At 40.0% G+C, this 22,597-nt stretch overlaps 1 protein-coding gene across 1 annotated transcript; it reads left to right on the top strand.

The window, feature by feature from the left end:
* The first annotated feature begins 491 nt into the window (after nucleotides 1-491).
* igsf10 (immunoglobulin superfamily, member 10) lies at nucleotides 492-12,593 on the top strand. The gene is made up of 9 exons (XM_058079077.2): nucleotides 492-874; nucleotides 2,502-2,631; nucleotides 2,768-3,158; nucleotides 4,682-5,440; nucleotides 5,531-7,213; nucleotides 8,129-9,322; nucleotides 9,492-10,395; nucleotides 10,508-10,877; nucleotides 10,959-12,593. The coding sequence occupies exons 1-9, from the start codon at nucleotides 570-572 to the stop codon at nucleotides 12,486-12,488; spliced, it is 7,266 nt and encodes a 2,421-aa protein (XP_057935060.2). The 5' UTR covers nucleotides 492-569; the 3' UTR covers nucleotides 12,489-12,593.
* Nucleotides 12,594-22,597: the final 10,004 nt, after the last annotated feature.

The raw sequence follows: 22,597 nt of genomic DNA, 5'->3' as shown, positions 1-22,597 counted from the left end.
AGGAATAAAGTTGATTTATAAGGTTAAAGACGATTTATAAGAATAAAGTTGAAATAGTCACACAAATGGGGAAAACAGCTGAAATGGAATAGTCAAAATATTAAGAGAAAAAAGTCAGAATTTCATAAGAATAAACTTCTAAAACAATAATGTCCCTTTAGTAGCATTATTAGCATTTATTAGCATTTAGTAGCACTTGAAATATTCAATAAAAATATTTTAAAAATATAAAAAACAACCAAAAAAATAAAGTTTTAATATTTGGAAAATTAGGTTGAGGAATAAAATATAAAGCATATAGCGATATATATAAAGTCAAATAAAGAGTCATTAAGATTAGTTAGGAAATTTGACATATTTGGAAAATAAAAACGGAAAAAATACGAGGGAGGGTAGGGCATTCATTCATTTTTCATTTTCATTTTTTCACTATGTGGCCCTCGTTGGAAATGGTTTCGACACCTCTGAGCTGCATAAAGCATTGTTTACTTACTTAGCTTCCAAAATACCATTCAACAATTTGCTAACATTGCCAAATAAATGATCATCTGTTAACCATTTGGCAAACAATGCTGCAAATATACACCATGTGCTGTGTGCTCTCTCTGGGTGCATTTCTATTTCTCATCCAGGGCCAAATGAGTTTTACATCCACGATGAGCGCCTGCAGAGGGTCTTACCTGCAGAGGTGTGTGCTCCCAGGGGGGGCTGCGTTGTTGTTGTTGTTGATCCTGTTGGCCGCTGTGCTGCCGGTGAGGGGCGACTGTCCCCAATCTTGCGTGTGCTCCGTACCCAGTGAAGTGCACTGCACCTTCCGGTACCTGAACGCAGTACCTGCCCACATCCAACCAACTGTGGAAAGAATTAATCTTGGGTGAGCTCTAATACGATTCTGTTTGACATTTTAGTGTATCCATTCACCAATTTCACTAGTTTAATTAATATGCAATTTTAACATTTACTATGTTGAAAATGAGGCACTATCACTCCAAGTTGTTATGATAGGATTATTTACACAATAAAACAATTCATACAGTAAGGAAACAGTTAAACAATGCCTCCAGTCTGTGCTTGCTGTTTCAAGCTAGCTAATGCATTTCAACTTCCAAAACCTTCTAGTAGGTTACCTTTTAATTAACTCCATTCTTTACCAAATTAGCCCCTGCCTTATCATTTTCTTCTCTGATGAGGTACACACACCCAAACGTATACCTGTTCATTAGCACGGCCGCTAGCTCCTGCTGCTTGTTCTTCTTTGTCTGTTTACTCTTCTTCTTTGTTTATTGTGCAAACACGGGTATTTGTCTTATAAGCTTGTGTTAGTGGTGTGGGGACCGATACTGAAATGTCAATACCACGATCTTTATGCTCTAAAAAAACTAATTTTGATACTTTGACACTTAAGTCATGTGTAGCCAACATACGTAACAGGAGCACAGTGGAAGGTGAGTGTACTATCGATTCCTTGCCTTAAATGACACACAGTTGGTAGGAAGTACTTTATGTTAAGTCATGCATAAGCCAGTGTTGAAACTGAGTCATGTTTAGTTGTGATGTCCGATACCACTGATTTCCTTCCCGAACCGATACTGAAATTCTAGAACATTTCAGAAAAATGTCCGAGGGACACTTTACAATGGAATTCAAACAGGAGTAGATACAAACAATTGTAATACCAGTTTCAAGTGAAAGGTCTTGCGATGATGGAGATTGACAGATGAATTAATTTAGCATCTACAGTGATGCAAACGCTGCAGTCCATTGTGGTGAAGACAGCTGAGCAGGAAGGCATAGCTCTGTTTCCCTTCACCTACGGTCATCACCTTTGAGTACTGACCAGAAGGATAAAATTGTGGGTACAAGCAGCCAAAATGAGTTTTCTCCATAGGGTTGCTGTGCTGTCTCTCAGAAATAAGGTGACAAGGACTGTCATCTTGGAGAGACTCGGAGTAGAACCTATGTTCCTCCGCATTGGGAAGATCCAGATAAGGTGGCTTGGGCATTTGGTCAGGATACCTCCAAGACGCCTCCCTGGGGAGGTGTTCAGTACATGTTCGGCTGGTGAAGGGGGAAGACCTAGGACACCTTGGAGAGACTATGTCTCTACGTGACCCGACCTTGGTAGAAGATGGATGGATGTATTAAGGGCTTGGTATGTGTTATGTCTCTGCAGCAGATAGGCACATGTTGCTGCATTTATCTAAAACAGAGTGGAAAATATTCCATTCCTAACAGTTGTTATTGATGTTGATGTTCACTGTGGTGTCCTCATATAATCCAGATGTAGCTAAGTGGAAGCCTGGTGTAAAATAAATGACCGAACAGGCTAGCAAATCAACAGGAGTCTTTCCGTCTACACCTAGTGAAAATACTTTCCATTACAGCAATGAAAACAATACTAGTCATCTCAAATTGACTGATCAAACCACGTATAAAGATAACCTTCTATTGATGCAACAACATAGACTGATTTTTATTTGTATTATTTTTTTGTCTTGCAGATACAACAGTATAACTGTCTTACGAGAGAATGCTCTTTTGGCACTTGAGAAATTACAATTACTAATGCTTCATAGCAACCTTATCCACACTATTGAGGACAGAACATTCCAAGACTTAAAATCGCTACAAGTGAGTCACATTCTAACAATTATCTCAAAGACAACAGGTCTATCTCAAACAATATAATGTGTTAATAGCATTTTCTAATTTAATGTCTCCCCTACCTTTTGAGAGATATACTTAATTATCTGTTATGTTCTGCAAGGTCCTGAAGATGTCCTATAATAAAGTAAAGGAACTCAACAAACAAACATTCAAAGGCCTGGAGAGTCTGCAGAGACTCTACATGGACCACAATCACATTGAGTTCATAAGTCCAGAAGCTTTCTACAGCCTCACCGGTCTGCAGTTGGTCCATCTGGAGGGTAACCACCTGCAGCAGCTTCACCCGGACACGTTCATCACTCTGAGACACAGTCAGGTGTTCAAGGTGTCCTCGATCAGGACCATCTACTTGTCTGACAACCTTCTCACCAGCTTGCCCGAGGAGATTTTCTCAGGGTGCGGCCACTTGGAGAACGTCTTCCTCCATGGGAACCCCTGGTCGTGTGATTGTCGAATAAAATGGTTTGCACTGTGGACACAGAGGCACACAGGTGAGTGGAAGAAAAACATTTCAAGCAGTACCTTTATTTGTTATGACAATGGAACTTCTGAAATCCAAGTCGGAATTTGACTCAAAACACCTACATGCAAAATGCTACCTAGGACCTCAGCATGTTAGAAAAATAGAATTTCAGAAAAGAAGATGTGGAATTGTTGCCTTTTCATTTGTTACCAAATCACTTATTACATTTCCTACAAGGAAAAATGGGATGCTTGAGGAACATTGTGACTCATCTTTGTGTTTCTCATTTAAAATTAAGATTTAAGAGTTTGCCTTTTTGCAATCTACTATTATGCCCAATAGGAATCTTAAAATTATCCTTAAACTTTTTTTCGTCTGTTTTCGTATAAAGGATTTACCATAAATTCCGGAATATAAACTATTGCTTTTTCACATGTTTTGAACACTGCGGTTCATTTCTAATGAGTTCTATTTTTTGGCTAAAATAACTTCAGTTCCCAAGATGTTTAGAGTGCATATCATATGCATATGCAATATAGCATTTTGAAATCTTATGTAGCGAACTTGTTTTGATCTGACAAATCTTACATTGAATCAAGTGTAGAATTACTACAGTTTCTGCTTGGACTACTCTTTGTACCACCCACGGTAGTTGTAGAGTTCAGATGAAAAAACATCTCACTGGAGCTAAAAAATCGGATCTGACAACTCTTAAGTAAGTTTGATCAAGCTCTTGAATAATGGCAATTGTTGAACGAGTGATGCTGCAAACACCAAGTGTAGGTAGGATTGCAAGGTTTCTCTGTAAATGTCCCATGTTATAACGTGGACATCTGCAGCTTACAAACAAGTGTTGCCTATATATAGAAATGTTGCACTTGAAATTTGGTGGGTGTGGTATCCTCAGTAGTCCGGAATTAACGGTTGATTGTGACAGATTATTTATATTTCTATTATTCCTTGTGGAAGAAATCATGTAATGTTTGCTTGATTTTACCTTGAAACAGACTTTTTGATCTTAAAAATCCCAGTGTTAATGAACAAATACTAGGGGTCTAACAGTACAGCATCCACATGGTTCGATACATCCCTCAGTATTAAGGCCAGACTGTTTTGGGCGTTAAGTAATGGCGCCATAAAGGAGTTTGCTGTCTATACACTCATTCTGTTGTCGGCGTTTGGATAATGAAGACCTCCTTGAGGTCATCACTACGTGTTCCTCACAACGTCCGGGTTGGTGCACCTGACGTGATCCAACAGTCAGGATTGTCTATGTAGGAACAGTCATCTAACCACGCCCCCAACCCAACCTGAATGGGTGAGAGGCCTTTCCTCTAGTGGACTGCTATATTTTATTTGTATTTGAAAATTATATTTAATGCTCCAATAGATAAAATTATCAAAAAAATGAGAAAAAAATGTGTCCAAAATATAGTCAGAATGAGGAAATAATTTCCGACTTGACTTCTATGAAAGCGAAAAATAAATGACAAAAATAATGTACCCATGTGTAAAATAGTAGTTTTTAACACTTGATTCAAATGTTTCCAGGAGTGCTAAAATGCAAGCGGGATCGGAGGTATCCTCGAGGCCAGCTGTGTCCTGTTTGTGATAATCCTTCCCTTTACCACAAGAGACCTCTCTCTCTTCTTCCTACTGATGCCTTCACTTGTACTAAACCCTGGATTCGCTCCCATCTCAAGCAGAAAAACATCAGCTTGGATGAAGGGGATTTTACACCAGTTTCTCCTAGGGACTTTGTTGCCCCACTTGGGTCCATACAAATGAACCTAACAGATCAGTTTCACAGTGGTGCCAGCCTATTGTGCACTGTCCAAAGGCCATCTCATTTTGACAACCATTCACTTACCTTAGAGGAGGAGGCTGGTAACAATATCACAGCACTTACAGCAAGCATCACAACATATTTGGTCTGTAACACCGACTATGAACACATTAGACATTTGTGGCAAGTCCTAGCAGCCTACAGCGAGACTCCCATGAGACTGGAGCGAGGCTTAATGTTGGCTAAAAGTCCAGAAATGGTGTACAAATATAGTCAAAAAAAGGTGGAGGATGAACCACACTCGAATATTGATGCTGAAATCAAAGCCCTTCCAGCATGGTTGATGCAAAGTGAAGTTAACTTGCAGCTTGACCGTGCTACCACTACTTTTTCTACTCTGCACATCAAGTACCAGTCTGTGGTCAACTTACGTATAGAAAACACAGCCCCTAGGAAGAACAGCTATTCGTGGACCATGATAAAGAAAGACAACAAAACCAAGACTGAACACACCGTACTAACAGGTGGGTGTTAGGGATCGATGTTGCACTGTTGCATAGCTAAACCTTAACCCAAAAACATTAACGTCTTTTGTATTTCAATCTGAAATATAGGTGGTGTGGTACAGCTTATCTGTCAAGTCTGCGGAGAGCCAAAGCCTTTGTTGGAATGGATTTTACCAGATGGAATTAAGGTTCGAGCCCCTTACACAAGTGATGACAGTAGGATCATAATCACCGCTGAAGGGAAACTCACTCTTCGGGGTGCAGATGTTTCGGACACAGGGCTCTATCGCTGCATTGCCACGAACTACTTGGATGCAGACATTCTAATTTTTAGAGTGACGGTTCTCTCCCCTGATGTAGAGGAGGCCGATATCAATGGTGTCCAGATATCACAGAGACTGGGGGAGAATATTCTTTTTGACTGCAGTGCCACGGGACTTCCTGGAGCGTCGATACAATGGATACTCCCAGACCACTCAGTACTGGATACGTCCCATGGAAACAGGAAGATGTATGAGAATGGCACTCTGCTGATTGAGGGTGTCACTGCGAGGGATCAAGGATTTTATCGGTGTTTGGTTTCCAATTACTTGGGATTTGACCTTTTGGTTTCTCAAGTAATGGTAAGTGAACCCACTGAGGCGGTGACAGGTTTTAATACAGATGGATCGGGGATGGAGATGGAGAGCCAGGTGGATCCAACTTTAACTGACAGTGCAGTCACCCCCACTGACAGAGATACTGAGGAATCTGTGGGCATCACTTTACATCAACTTCATCCCAAACTAAGGTTACGGGGAAAAGGAGGTACAAGAGGTAGAACGGGACAGAGGAGGTATTCAGTCAACAACAGACGAACATTTGGCAGTAGGGGCTCTGATAAAGGAACAAGGAAAGTGGATCCAGCGAAATTTGCAGAACTGATGAAGAAGGCTCAAGATAAAGCCAAAAAAAATACTCAAACAGGGAGAAAGATGAAAAAAGAATCAAATAATGATTTTTCAAACAATGATGAAATTGGGTCTGGCGAGGTACATGACGACAATCTCATTTTGCTCACTACACTTTTTCCAAATTCACATAACCGCCACAAAGGTAATGTATTTGGGACAGGAAACAGACAGTCTGACATAACCACGGAAAACAGCAAAGAGGACAAACTCACAACGGATTCTATGACAATCCAAAAATCTGTATTTACACACATTCCAGCGGAAAGTGAAAGACAGAGAGTCACACCACATGACCGAGTTTCACACAACACAGGCATCTTTCGTTTTGATGGAACTACTGAGCATTATCCCCTTGAAAGAACTACCAAACCACAAACTCTGACAGATTCCTCTCAAGAAACTCAGCTCCAGTTCTCTGGAGAGCACCCTGCAGATCCAGAAACATCCACTGAGGCAGCCTTGTCATCTACAATTGATCCTAATGTAATGCCAATGAGGGATGGCACAGACCCAATGGAGTATTTTGTCCATTCTGATCCAGAAAGCCAGTCTACAATCACAGCCGTCACCACTACACAGAGACGGGAAGATCAAATCACCTTCCACACGACGCAAACAATAAAATCTCCCCCTTTGGGGTCCACCATTATCTCCCAGCAACACATTCATATCATCCCACACAAGAACAATAGAGGAGGGGGGCGCAGAAGAAAGTTCCATGGTCGCAGAAGAATCCTAAAACCCAACAGGATAACTGACATACAGTCAATTATCAATAAGCTCATTCAGCCATCAGAGCAGAATACTACAGTACCATCCAGGATTGAGCTTTCCACAGGTAAGCAAATTTATCACTTATTTTCCACTTACAGCAGCTGTCCCCTATCGAATATAGAAATATAATGCTATTGTCTTTTCCCAATGTATGAAAGAAAGAATAGCACTACATCAAATTAAAACCACAAAATTACTACTGATTCAGCACTCCTACAAGCTTGTTTTCCAGAGAGAAGCTCATACTGATTTTTTGGCTTGAGCACTTTATATTCATTTTAGCACGTTATAGTCTGGATGGGGCGGCACGGCGGTCGAGTGGTTAGCGCGTAGACCTCACAGCTAGGAGACCAGGGTTCAATTCCACCTTAGGCCATCTCTATGTGGAGTTTGCATGTTCTCCCCCGTGCATGCGTGGGTTTTCTCCGGGTACTCTGGTTTCCGTCCACATTCCAAAAACATGCTAGGTTAATTGGTGACTCCAAATTGTCCATAGGTATGAATGTGAGTGTGAATGGTTGTTTGTCTATATGTGCCCTGTGATTGGCTGGCGACCAGTCCAGGGTGTACTCCGCCTCTCGCCCGAAGACAGCTGGGATAGGCTCCAGCACCCCCGCGACCCTCGTGAGGAAAAAGCGGTAGAAAATGAATGAGTGCCCTTCCTGACAAATACCAATGCGTTGATTTTTTTGTTTGTTTGTGTTTTTCTTCTGAAATATTTTCGCTTCAAAGTTTGGCCCTGTCCACGGACCAGTCTCAGGCCATATAGAGCTACGTATATAGCTATACCTATATAGAGCTTTTCTAACGACAAGATCAAAACTGTTTTATAGGGTCGCCTGATTCACCCACTCAAACAATGATTCACGATCATTTTACTATAGGACAGTATGACACTGATTTGAATATGCTCACAACCATATGGCCCACAGTACAATACATATACTACGGACAATTTATTTATTTTTTCTTACTGCAGGTAAGGAGTTATCCGTTTCTACGCCATTTGGGGGACAAGAGAAAGGAGGCAACAAAAAAACAACTCAAAGACAAAAGAAACCATTTATTACCACTGAAACTGTAACAACTCCTCAGACTTCAACAGTAACATTAACTACATCCTCTGCTACTCCATCCCCCATCACTGACCGTCCGATGACTGTACCCGAGAATTTCACCCCTTCCAGAAAAGCTGAGACCACAGTAAGCTTATTTGAAGACGACGACTATGGAGAGTCATTCTCTGCAGATTTTGAAGTACCAAATCTGAAGCCCAGTGTCCAGCATGTAACTACAATTAGCCCCACGTATTACCCCACCACTCGTGAAACGCCACTAGAATCACTAACCCTTGCTTCACCTCCGACGGTCAAACCGCCTTCAGGGAGAAAATCTGACGAAGAATTTGTATATGGCTCTGGTGGACTCCCAGATGATTTTTCTACAACCAAGCGAGTATCCAGTGGAAAGAGAAACCGGCAAGGAAGGAGAAGGAGACCATCTAAGGAAAAAAGACCCTTAAAGAAACCTAAAACCACTCAATTGTATCCTACAAGGGCTACAAGCGCCATGGGAGGGACAGTCCACACAACTGTAATGCCCCAAAAGAGTGTCTCCAAACCCATGCATAGACCATCGAGGCCAATAGACAGAACTCCAGAGCAGGAGACATATGCTTACAAAGAAGTCGACTGGGGCATTTCTTATAGTCCAACCAAAACACCTTCCATCCATTCAACACCACAAATGCCATCTACATCAATAGGATCTTATAGAACAGTTCAGAACAGCGTCTACAGTACATATAGACCCCCAACACAGAGGAATAAGGGTCACACAACAGCTACAAGGATAACTAGACCTACCGTGCAAAGTGGTGCCAAAAAGAGTGCAGATAAAGTCATTTCTTTTGCTACAATGACCATATACACAGCAGAGCAAAACTACACCAACACATACAGCAGGAACAATGTACAACATGTCCATGTCACTATGAGTCCCACTGTTGCTGGCTTAGAACCAACGACTAAGGTCGCATCGAGCAAACCAAGGATAGTTGGTGGCAATGCAGCCAGTTTTACGGTCTTGTCCAACTCGGATGCTTTCCTGCCATGTGAGGCCGTTGGAGACCCTGAGCCAGAAATATCCTGGAAACGCTTCTCCTCAAGCACAGGTAGACTTGACTGATTCCAAAAAGGTGTAATATTTAAATTAGTTGCACTATTCATAGTACAGTTTGTATATTTGTGTGTACAAGCAATCAACATTCAATAATTGTCTTTGGAAATTCTTGTCTTTAAATGTTTTTGTGATCTGTATAGTGTTTATTCTCTTCCTTCCAGGAAACATGGTAACCATCAAGGGGAGAATCGGCAAGTTTGAGGTGTTGACCAATGGCACATTGACAATACGGAATGCCAACATCAAGGACCGTGGCCAGTATCTCTGTCTGGCTGAGAATCATCATGGGTCAGATAAACTTATTATCACCCTCTCTGTAGTGGCTTACCCATCACGTATCCTGGAGCCCAAAATGCGTGAAATGAAGTCTCATGCAGGAAATACTGTAGAGATGAAATGTAACGCAGAGGGTCGACCCGCACCTACAATATCCTGGATTCTAGCAAACCGGACACAAGTAAGAGGCCAAAACACAGCAAACGGAAGGGTGACAGTGACTGCTGGTGGGGCTCTCGTCATTACACATGTGTCTGTTTTTGATAGAGGTCATTACAAGTGCATTGCTAGTAACCCAGCTGGGGCTGATACTGCTACAGTCCGTCTGTATGTGGTAGCTGCTCCGCCAGATATCTTGGAGGAGAAACGTCAGCACGTGAAGACTGTTTTCAACCAAAACTTACGGCTACACTGCACAGGACAAGGCGATCCTAAACCTAGGATTCACTGGGTGCTGCATGATGGTTTGGTAGTCAGTCCAAATAGATATTCTTGGGACAAGAGGATATCTGTTCATGAGAATGGAACCTTGCACATCAAGGATGTGACTCTAAATGATAAGGGCAAATATGAATGTATTGCAACCAGCTCTACAGGCTCAGAACGAAGGGTGGTGACTGTGACAGTCGAGAAGAAAGAATCTGCACCGAAAATAGTGGCGACATCCCAGTATGTGACTGAGTTGTATTTTGGGGATCAGCTGAAACTGGACTGCTCAGCAAAAGGAGACCCTAAACCCAGGATTATGTGGAGGTTACCCTCTGAAACAGTGGTGGACCAGTGGCACAGGTAACATTCAAGACTGAAAGAGCAGAAATGACTTTAATTCTACTGCTGCTTTCACTACTTTCACTGATCCTGATAATATCTACGTCTTTCTCATTTTCATTCATTTCCTTAGGATGGGTAGCAGAGTCCAGGTTCTGGAAAATGGCACACTCATCATCAACTCTGTGATTGATAAAGATGCAGGAGACTATCACTGTATCGCTAACAGTGCAACTGGTGATGACCGGCAACTTCTGAGGGTCAAGGTGTCAATGAAGCCAGCTAAGATCGAGCATAAGCTCTCTTCTGGCAAGAAGAAAGTTTTCTATGGTAATGACTTAAAGGTTGACTGTAAAGCCTCTGGGGCTCCAAAGCCAGAAATCTCCTGGGGACTTCCAGATGGTACCCTTGTTAACAGTGCTCTGCAGGCAGATTCCTTTAGTGGAGGGGGAAGAGTACGACGCTACACTCTGTTTGACAATGGAACACTCTACCTAAATGAAGTAAGTACATAAACACTGTATGTACTCGCCTTCCATATGAAATCCTGTCCTGATGGCTTACATTTGTATATTATTTGTCAGGTCAGTATGTCAGAAGAAGGAGACTACACATGTATTGCTGAGAACCAAGGAGGAAAAGATGAGATGCACGTACATATCACTGTGGTGACCGCCGCTCCGAAGATACGCCAAGACAGCAAGGCTTTTGCCAGACTAAAACCTGGAGGTAACATCCGCTTTGACTGTGAAGCAGTCGGTGAACCCAAACCTAAGATCCTGTGGACGTTGCCTAACAATGATATCATCGCAGCGTCCAACGAGCGCTACTTACTGCATGTAAATGGCTCTCTAGATATAAGGAACGTGAAGCCTATTGACACTGGAGAATATGTTTGTATGGCTCGAAACCCTGCTGGTGAAAACAGAAAAGTGTACAGACTTGAAATCGATGGTAACCCACCAGTGATCAATGGCTACCATCAGAATAGGACAGTAATGAAAGATTTCTCCACAAAATATTCAAGGAAGCTTATGGACTGTAAAGCTGAAGGAAATCCCACTCCGACAATCACCTGGATAATGCCCGATAACATATTTTTAAGAGCACCATACTTTGGTGGTAGAATTAATGTTCATCATAATGGGACTTTAGAAATTCGTAATGTGCGTACTACCGATACGGGAGAGTTCATCTGCATGGCCAGGAATGACGGAGGTGAGGCGGTAATGGTGATACAGCTTGAGGTGACCGATACGCTCCGAAGGCCCATCTTTAAGAACCCTTTCAACGAGCGTATCGTCTCTCCATTGGGGAAGACCAATGTTTTGAACTGCTCTGCTGATGGACACCCAAAGCCAGAGATCATCTGGATCCTGCCTAATGGAACTCGGCGTACAGGTGGACATAACTCCCACGATGGGAATTTGGTCATCTATAATGCTCGCATTGAGGATTCTGGGAAATATCGCTGTGGTGCCAAAAATATCATGGGCTACATAGAAAAGCTAATTATTTTGGATGTTGGGCAGAAGCCTTTCATCCTGACGAGGCCGAGAGGCATCATACGCAGTATGTTTGGGGATCCTTTATACCTTCACTGTTTATCTGATGGAAACCCAAAACCTAGAGTCTACTGGACCCTCCCTGGGGGCCACACTCTTACTTGGCCACAAGTCTTGGGCCGCTATAAGCTGCAAGAGAACGGTACTCTAGTTGTCCAAGGCACAACTCTCCATGACAGAGGAAACTATGTCTGCCAAGCTCGGAACGATGCCGGTGAGGCTTTGATCACAGTCCCTGTTGTTATCATCGCATACCCTCCACGGATCACTACAATGCCACCCCCTAGTTTAACCGTAATGGCTGGGACACCTATCAAGCTAAACTGCGCTGCCGTTGGATTACCCAAACCAGAGATCACCTGGGAGTTGCCGGATTATTCCATTTTGTCAACAGCACAACGAGGAAGACTGATGGGAAGTGAACTGCTTCACCCTCAGGGCACGCTTATCATTCAGAGACTCACAGCCTTAGACTCTGGCACTTATAAGTGTCTGGCCAAGAACCACCTTGGTACAGACCTGAAGGCTGTTTATGTGCGTGTGATGTAGCAAAATAAATCAGGGCTGACGTATTCACTTGGGTATTCACGTATTCACTGCCTTTTTGTATGTAAATTTAAGAGAATCACAGCATACTCCAAAATATATATATATATATATATATATATATATATATATATCTGGTATGAATGAGAACAAAACCTTTTTAAATGCCAAAACACAGCTGGGGGGTGAAATTTGTTATTGTAACTTAGAAGTGAACGTCTAGAAAATCATACAGTAGTTGGCTCTCATTCATGTAGGGTGATTCTCCCAAGGAGCTGAATGTGTTCATACAGTCCAAACCAAAGTAAGAACGTGTTGGGGGTGGGGGGCGGGGGGCCGGGGCTTTGCTGGCAACACATGGATGCAATTACAGCACATACTGTATCAACAACATGTTCTTTAACAGCAAACTACTAAGGCAGGGGGCTAAATATATATTGTACAAATATGATAAGAGGAAACCATCAAATGAAAGAGATTTGGGAGTTTTCCTTTTCATTACCGTGAATTCCAGACAATTGAGTACACCCACCAAAGAGAAACAAGTGTTATACACTATACGACACACTTGAGATATTTACACAGAAAGACACACATAAACCTTGCAATCCTACTTACATTCGGTGTTCCCCGCATCACTCGTTCAACAGCTACCACGATCCATGTTCTTCATCAAACGTACAAGATTTGTTACATCAAAACATAATCGCTGCATAAGACTTCAAAACATGTAATGATAGCATAGTTTTTTTTAGCTATAAATTAGCCACATCATTGTTTAAGTTGCAGGGTTTGAAGTGTGTGAAAAAAGCAGATGCTCGTTGTCTGGAAATTACTGGTAATATATTTTGATTTGAAAATCAGTAATTGCTGCAGTAGTGAAGCAATTTCTCAATATGGTACCACATAAACTGGAGCTTAATACTAATACTCAACGCTTGATAACAATTAAGGAAATAAATGCAGTGGCATCTATCGACATCTGTCAGGCAGTGCAAGGTGTCAACATAAACAAAACTAACCACTGAGCTGAATATGTTGCTGTTGTCGCCTCAATTTTAAAACACAATACAACTGAAAACAGATCAATATTTCATAGACACTCCCTTTGGAGCTCAAATTTTACGTTAACAAAAGCAACTGTATGTTGATGTCAACTCAAGCTGGTGTGTTCTAGCAATACTAACACAAAGGTGGAGTGGGACTTGTTGACATGACTTGTAGATTTAGATTGTAGATTATTTCATTTAGACATGCAGTTTTATGCCTGAAAATGCATAATAAATTGCAAAAAAACGCAAATGCATCTTTTTTTGATTAATGGGATGACTGTAAAAAGATGTATATACGTAACATTATGGTATTGATCATCCATCACTAGAAATCAATGAACTATACAGCATTTATGAGAGGCCTACAGTAGCTAGTAATACTTTGAAATATGTTTGCTGGTTGGTTAGTTTTTGTTAGGGCAGCACGGCGGTCTAGTGGTTAGCGCGCAGACCTCACATCTAGGAGACCAGGTTTCAATTCCACCCTCGGCCATCTCTGTGTGGAGTTTGCATGTTCTCCCCGTGCATGCGTGGGTTTTCTCCGGGTACTCCGGTTTCCTCCCACATTCCAAAAACATGCTAGGTTAATCGGCGACTCCAAATTGTCCATAGGTATGAATGTGAGTGTGAATGGTTGTTTGTCTATATGTGCCCTGTGATTGGCTGGCCAGTCCAGGGTGTACCCCGCCTCTCAACTTCCCTTTTGCACAGGTTCTTACTGCTTGTGAGGCTGTTTTGTCCACAAATCAGTAAAAAATGACATGGAAATATAAGAGGGTGTTGATTGGATTCTTTGAGTGTTGAAATGGACTATAATAGCGAATTGTTTCACATGGAGAAATAACCTTCCCGTTGACATTAATACAGGATTAAAATGTGGATTTTTCCATTTTAATCCCCCCCATTTGGGTGTTTAAAGGACAGGAAAGGTCTATCATCGTTTGAAATGTGGTTAATATGCGGCTACCGAAAGGAAGTGTGTGTTTTGTCTGGCTGAAAGACCACAGCTGCCGGCTAGAGACTTACACTCGCTTCAAGTTGAATAAACATTGAGGGCTTTTGCTCAAAATGAGACGACTAGGAGGGTGTTCCTCGGCCACCTTGAAGATTCTGAAAAAACAGAGCAATTCTGCTACGACTCAAGGTTCTTGACTTTTTCACCGTCTCCAGGGCCGCACTCACAACGCTGATCACCTGGAATGAAGTGAGAAAAATGCACATTGATAGCCGAGGCTAACAGGGAAAGGTGTCACATTTTTTTTTACCTTAAGGCAGGATGTCTGTTTTTATTATTGTAGCACATTCTAATAATATTGTTTAACAAGAAAGCTAAAAATTGTTTTAATCTGTCATAATTTTAAAAATATGGAGTCAAAATATGGACAGAAAATAGTTATAATCTGATCAGTATAAGTTGTACGTAGCATATACTCGAAATACAAAAGGAAAATACCCTATTTTCCTGACTATAAGTCACTCCGGAGAATAAGTCACAGGTGGAAAAAAACATCAATAAGTCGCATTTTTTGTGAGTAATTTATTTTCCAAACTACTTGACCAAAACAGACATTATGTCATCTTGGAAGGCAAGTTCTAACATTAATAAAATAGAGAACAGGTTGAATAGTTGTAAGATATGCTAACACAAGTTGTCTCAGTTGTAAACTAACGTTACTGTTTATCTGACTCACAGTGTCGTCTTGTAAAGAACACTAAAATCATCACACAGTAACTTAACACTCAAAAGGTACCAAGGAGATGTACAAATAGCAATACAAGTTAAAAATGTAAAGTTTTCCCATGATGCATGTAAATATTGAATTGTTAAGAGGTGGGAGATATCGGTGTGAAAGTCTAGAGTGCCCTCTTGTGGCTATCTGTGAAATTTTTCATTTATAAGTCGCTCTGGAGTATAAGTCACAGGAACAGCCAACCTATGAAAAAAAATTTGATTTATAGTCCAAAAAATATGGTATGTGTTTAAAAAAAAAAAAAAAGTTTTAAAAACTTAAATTGCGGTAAAAAATATTTTTGTGAATAAAGTCAAAATATTAAAATTTACAAAAAAATACTTAGAAAATTTTTTTAATAGCTTTTTAAATTTACAAAAAATACTTAAGAAAAAAATTTTATAGCTGAAATATAAAATAAAATTTGTCTTTAAAAAATATTAGGAGAAACAAACAAAACCAAACACGTTTTGGAAAATTTAAATCGAATAAAAAATATTTTGTGAACAAAGTAAAAATATTATGAAAAAGAAAGCTTCAATTATTTCAGAAAAAAATTGAAAAAAATGCAGATGAGATACAGATTTTCTTGAAATATATATAACTTCTTAGCATATCTACATGTGTTGCATTACAAAATATCAAAGCAGCAAAATTGCATCCTTTCATGTTTCACTATGTGGTCCTCACTGGAAAAAGTTTGGACACCCCTGGCTTTTGGTCTGAATTTGGTACTGATCGAACTGAATGAGGAAATCTTGGCAGGCTGTCGAGAAGCAACCCGAGACAGTGCTTTTTCTTTAGTTTAATAGTTTATAGTTCATAGTTTAAATGCCATACTTGGCCATACTGTCGATAAAAATGCATATTGAAGCACCTTGTGTTTTTATTTATATAAATGATGCATTTTCATGCATAAAAATGGTGAAATGAAATAAAATATAAAGACATAATTCAAAGACATCAGTGACGTTACTGTAATGTTGGGCACCTGATTTGATTGGCGGAACACCAGATTTAAAAACACGGATGACTGTCGCAGTCGTAAGCCACGCCAATCTGAAACCCAACCCTGAAACCCCGACACTTCCTGTCCACCCGCCACTCAGCTCTCCTTGGGATAGTTGCTGAAACGTGAAAAGACGCAATGCAGCATTCCCAAAGCCCTGACAAACATAGAATATAGTAAATATTCCTATTCGTCAGTACCTGTGGTGATGATGGAATTTCACACCAGAGTGGTACAATCCTCATGTCAGCCATTTAGCCACAAGTAAGATGGAATGATTTTTGCACATCGTCTTCGGGGAAGATGTGTCATGCTGTGGCCGTCACAAACATCGACTCTGGCCAATTTTCATGAGGATTCCGTAGTCTTTTTCTACGCTAAAATTTCATATTCTCTCTAATGCTCAGCTTTCATGGACGCTATCAGCGATTTATTGTGCTTGTCGTGGTGCTGCTTATTGTGCTTATCTTAAGGAATGCTGTATAGACTTTTAACTGACCCATATATTGTAGTTTGTCTGGCCTGAGGATAGTGGAAGTACTTGAGTGGGGGGTTCTCTGTTCTGATTGGATGCAGATGTGCTCGTTAACCAGGTGAACCAGATGATGGAGTCCACTGCTGTAACCTTACCTATGTTGAACGCTACATTCACACCAACATTCATCAAAGCATTGCTGGATTATGGCATAGGTTACAATACATACATAAGAATGCAACTTTGTATATATTTAAAGAAAAAACTGCATCTCACCTTCATCGTAAAGGTGAAACAAACATGACATTCTTGTAAAATTATGGTAATGGTTTTATTTCATTAGAACATGCATCAGATTACTATTGAGTGCATCCCATAATCAGTTCACAGTTCCACATGTCCAAAAGAAGTAGGAAGAAGCAAAGCTTATTAAATCCTACCCCTCCATCTGGAACATTTGTTCACTTCCTGCTTTCCCAAGATAGTGTTTTTTTCTTTTTTCTTAATTTTTTTTTTGTCACGTACCAAAGTACAAGGTGATATGACCATCCAATGACATAATGGGTACCATAGTAAGTGTCAATATAGTGATATGTATAGCACATCATGACTGGTTCAAGACTCTTCATCCTTGTATTTAGCAAACATCAACTGCTTGTATTGTTTCTTGAATTGGCTCATCGTTGTGCATTGTTTGAGGGTCTTACTCAATCCATTCCATAGTTTGATTCCACATACTGAAATGCTATGGCTTTTTAATGTTTACAACTTTTACAACTTTTTCTCTTAATATTACTGCAAATGTTTCCTTTTTTTTGTTTTTGTTATATTGTATTTTTGAATGCTTTTTAAGTTACGTATTTTTTGCAGTGGGCCAATACAAAAACAGCGGGCCCAGGGGCCGCATGTTGGACACTGCTGCTATGAGCCATCCATTTGTCCATCCAGTCTAAGATACTTACATGACATTATCGCTCGCCCACATGCTGCATTGCATCTCTCTTCGCAGCACTTAGCAGGCTCACATACCTCAATGACATCACACTGTTAATAGTGTTGACTTAGCGAGGTGCATCTTTACTTTACTCAAACAGCATCCTTTGATAAGATGTATCATCATATTTGTAGACTAGGGTGTTGCAGCTCTTCAAGATCTTATCAGATTGTTCATGTGCACCTATACTGGGGCGTAAAGTTGGTGTGCACGGCTCTGTATTCTTCCATCGTCAGAGCTAGCATCTGACACTGACATGTCTTCTCGCTTCTGGCCCGTCCATGCGCTCTTGTGTGTCTGCTGAGCACACAGAGACGCTGTGTTAAATATGTGAGGTATCTCCACTTGGCCAACCTCTCAAAGGGAGCCGTTGTCTTCCTCCCCCCTCCGTAAGACACTTCTCCTCATCCTGTGAGGGAAGAACGCACGGTCAAAGCACACATACAGTATAACGTATGAGCAGTGGCCTTGACATTCTGTTGGAGATATGTGGTGGTGCAGCAGGCACATAAGTACCAGCTTACATATTATACCACCAAATATATACTACTCTCTCTTATTGGTGGTTTTCTCATTTTGATTCTCCTCAAATTCATTTTCCCGGACAGAGTTCATAGGACTCAAACATAACTCAATCGGCCAATTAAAGAATAGTTACATGCCAGTCCTGCTATTTCACTGTGATTGTCTAGCACAGCACAGTACAGGTTGGCAATGGGCCACAGCTTCCCAATACTGTCAGCATTCATGCAGCCCCAGACCATGACGTTGCCACCACCGTGGTACTTGTGTTGCAGGCTATTTATACAATAATTGTATAGAAATGGAATATCCTTGAAGTTGAAGCATAGAAAACATGTTTAGGACCTTCTGACTACACGTTATTAGAGCCCTCTACACATGACCTAGCACCCCTATAGTCACATTCCTGATACCCAATATTTTTAGGCATAAGAGAAAATAAGACTAGTGCTTCCGTGTGCTGCTATAAATGTGCTCCCATTCCATCCATGTATTTCACTGGTCATTTGCTTTTATACGCTTTTATTTAAGTCATTTTTAAATATTTTTTATTGATTAATTTATTTGTGCTTTAAGTTAAACCAAGCAAATGTATTTTTTTTATTGCCAACATCAGTTTGTTAAACTTGCATGTTGAAAGTGCATTTTAAAGGAATTTATGAAGACATTTTGTCAAGAAAACAAGGAAGAACATAACTACATGCATACAAATAATGCATTAATTAAAATGAAATGCCGACATTGCAATAAAGAAGACCACTAAATTACATATTTCACATATAATCGTGCAATGAATAGACACCATACAGGAAGATGAGAAAATATTGCAAAATTTAACTTTAAAAATGAAAAAACAGACACCTCAAACATTGTTTAATTTTTAATTTTTAATATTATTATTTTTCATCATTATTATTTTCTTATTTATTATTATTATTTATTATTTATTTTAATTTTTTATATTTTTTATTTTTTATTTTTTATTAATTTTTTTGTATTTTTTTAAATATATATATTTTTTTATTTTGATTTTTATTATTATGTTTTATTTTTTCATTTTTTTATTTTATTTTTTTAATTTTTCACTCACTGTATGCAACCCACCCAGAGTAGATTATTGTGCCTGTTGTGAGAGCATTTCACTTTCCATTTTAAGCCATAAAAAGTGTATTTGATAAGAGCTAGGCAGGAATCATAGATGGAAAACACATCACACATGCAAGGGAGGATGAAGTGAGAGACGGTGGAGGAGTGTTGCGCGCAGAAGGTTACTACGCATTGTAGGGAAATTTTAACACATCCATATGCACACGCGTGCACACACGTTTCAGTTCCAAGTGTGAAAATCATAAATAGTTCATTGTGTTATATTTGTAAATAAATAGTTATTTTGATAAAGGTTAAAACAACCCTTGCATGAGTTGTTTACTGTCACAAGAGCAACAAATATTTCTGTGAGAGTGCAAGTTATGCTTGAAAATGTATCTTAAAAGCTGTCTGTCTCCCTTTTCTAGTTGGGAACTGATATTTCCCTGAAACTTAACTATGTTTTACTTCTGATTACTAAAGAATGGAAAAAGGAAGAAACTTTTTTTCCGTCTAATTTTTCATTTGGTATGTTCCAGAACACAATATTGTCTGTACCTTCAAAGATCAGTCAAAATTGTAAAAAAATGGCTGGTTCTGAAGGGGTTGAATGAAAAGATAAGTGAAATGTTTTGACTAATAACGGGCCATAATAAGCCACAAAACAACATGACCGAATGAATGAATGAATATCTTTTAGAAAAAGCGTGGTAAGGGACGACTGTTGTATGAAAATTGTGAAATGCAAATGAAGTGCGTGGTGAGACAGGTTATGTTCTCATGTGGTCTTACTTATTCGTGGGGGTAACCGGTTTGTCCAGGAAGTGTTGTTCTGCATGGCTGGAATTTCCATCAGGAAAAAAGTCAGGTAATGAGTGTTGAACAATAATCCACTGGAAAATTGGGAAGATTTCTAGCAGGTTGCAACCCTGCTTAGACAAATACACCATAACGCTAATACATTGCTGTCCAGTGTTTTCTTTGCAACAATCCAGACCCAGTCAAACAGTTGCCAGGAGGCCAGCATGGAAGCAGCGACATCATTCCTGCTAGACAGGAAGCCCAGTGAGCCAAATTGATCCACCACAGTATATTTAAGTGTTCTTGTAAAGCAGACAACTCTAGAACCTGGATCAAACCGGACACAAGGGGCTCATGAGAATGGTGCGGCGCCCTCAATAGGGCATAACATATGCGTTATAGACACTATTCTATTCTTGTCATCATCCCTAAGTGATGCTTTGCAAGCTCTAACTAAAAATAAAATCTATCCCAGGCATGTCCAAAGTGTGGCCAGGGGGCCATTGGTGGCCCGTGATGCATTCGAAAATTAGAATTTAACAGGGATACTAAACAAAAACAACAGCAAAAATGAAAAAAATGGAAGAATAAAGTAACATAAACAGTAAAGTAACATCGTTTTAGTAGCATAAAGTTGAAATATTAGAGAAAGAAAACATTTTTCTTATACTAGTAATATGAGGAGAAAAAAAACTAATAAACTGTAATTATTTTGCGGGAAAAGTAAATTTATATTTTATCAGAATATTATGGGAATAAAGTCATAATCATAAAAAGAAAATAGATGAGAACAATGTTTTTAAAAATTAAACAAATAGAAAATCATACCCAAATAAAGTCAAAATATTAAGTAATAATTTTTTTAATAATAATAATAATAATAAATAATATAAATTTAAATATAAATATAAATAAAAAAATTAAAAGTAATATTCTCCCCAGGGCGGTCAAATGATTTAAAAATTAATCACAATTTTCCACTGAATTAATCATAATAGGAGTATGTGTAGGTAAGAATTTCCACTTACTGTCCTTCTGTTTATTTAGACTGCTCATATGCGCATAATTAAAACGTATTGACGCATGATTAAGAAGTGTCCGTGAATGCATCTGTGGTTCCGAAGAGGACGAGAGATGTGTTTTGTGAGTTGGAGTACCCTGCTGGAAAAAAAATAAACAGCGTAGACCAGCTACCAGCACAGACCAGCTACCAGCATGCTGCATGTTGTGTTTCCATACTGGTCTGCACACCAGCATGAAAACGTATGCTGGTCTATATGTTTTCCAGCAGGGTAGATTCAGTATGGTGTTTAAAGTGTACTGCTGTTTGTGTGTTCAGGTCAGAATAAAGTTATAAAGGAGTGTCAGACTGTGACTGTGTGGGGACACGACACTATGCTTCTATCTGTCGTCATAACAAAGAAATATGGCTTGACATGATGCACATTTTTCATTTTTAGACATAATCATAATCACATTTTTCACTGACTTTCCCCAAAAAGTTAGGACACCCCAGCTGTAAACATTAGTGAGTGGACAGAGACAGAGAGGACAGTGTATTATGTCTGTAATCCATCTTGGCTTCCCAGCATGGGGGCAGCTTTGGGATGGCTATGTGGAGCACAGACCCTGGCACCAGCGCTCCGTAGCAGACCGGCAGCAGTAGCTCAAAGAAACCTTATACTGTTCAAATAAAAAGTGTGACCCACACATTTCAACTGCGTGGAGGCTTCTTTTAGAAATGCGCGCATAGACACAAACATCCATGCATAAAGTCAGAAATGTGGACCACTCTCCGTGCAGTACAAGATTATGTCCGTCTATGTTGACAGTGACTAGATGATCAACTGCTTTTTTCTTCAGGGTGAGAGATCACAGTTGGTCAGTGGGCGGCTGTTGCAGCACCGTGACTTCTATTTGTTTGCCTTCAAACACCAGCGTTCCTCACCATCGCCTTTTCCATAACCTCTCAATGACGGAAGATTAAGGCTCCCATCCTTGCAGTTTGTCAGCTTCCTGTTTGCCACGCTTGTTTACCTTCAGCGTTTCTGCTGAGCAACAACAGACTTGTGGTTTGGAGAAAAAGCGACAGTCATGACTCAGAGGTCAGAGGGTGATGTGGGAGGCTGAGGAAAGTAGTGCAATGAGGAAAAAGCATTATGTGTGTAGGAAGGTGAAGGGAGGGGGGGTTGATTTGGGGGCCTCAAGAGGTTTTAAATGGAAATTCAGACGAGTGGTGTGTTATGTTCCTCACCTCATTCCTCTCTTCCTGTCTGTCTGAGAAGGAGATGATGAAGATTGCCATGTGTGTGGGTTTGAGTGTTTGTTGGCACATTGTTGTGTTGAGGCTCAGAGATGTGCATTGACAATATCAACAAACCCTAATACTAAGTACAGTAAAGTCTCGTTATATCGATATCGGTTAAAACAAATTACTACTTAT

The sequence above is a fragment of the Doryrhamphus excisus genome, linkage group LG8 (assembly GCF_037039965.1).
Source record: "Doryrhamphus excisus strain RoL-2023G ecotype Guam linkage group LG8, RoL_Dexc_Guam_v1.1, whole genome shotgun sequence".
NCBI lineage: Eukaryota > Metazoa > Chordata > Actinopteri > Syngnathiformes > Syngnathidae > Doryrhamphus > Doryrhamphus excisus.
This window is presented reverse-complemented; position numbering and strand designations above follow the sequence as displayed.

Coding starts and splice junctions, on each gene's coding strand:
- igsf10 (XM_058079077.2), top strand. CDS start 570: ATGCTGCAAATATACACCATGTGCTGTGTGCTCTCTCTGGGTGCATTT. Junction 2,632..2,767: donor AAGACTTAAAATCGCTACAA/GTGAGTCACATT, acceptor ATGTTCTGCAAG/GTCCTGAAGATGTCCTATAA. Junction 5,441..5,530: donor TGAACACACCGTACTAACAG/GTGGGTGTTAGG, acceptor TCTGAAATATAG/GTGGTGTGGTACAGCTTATC.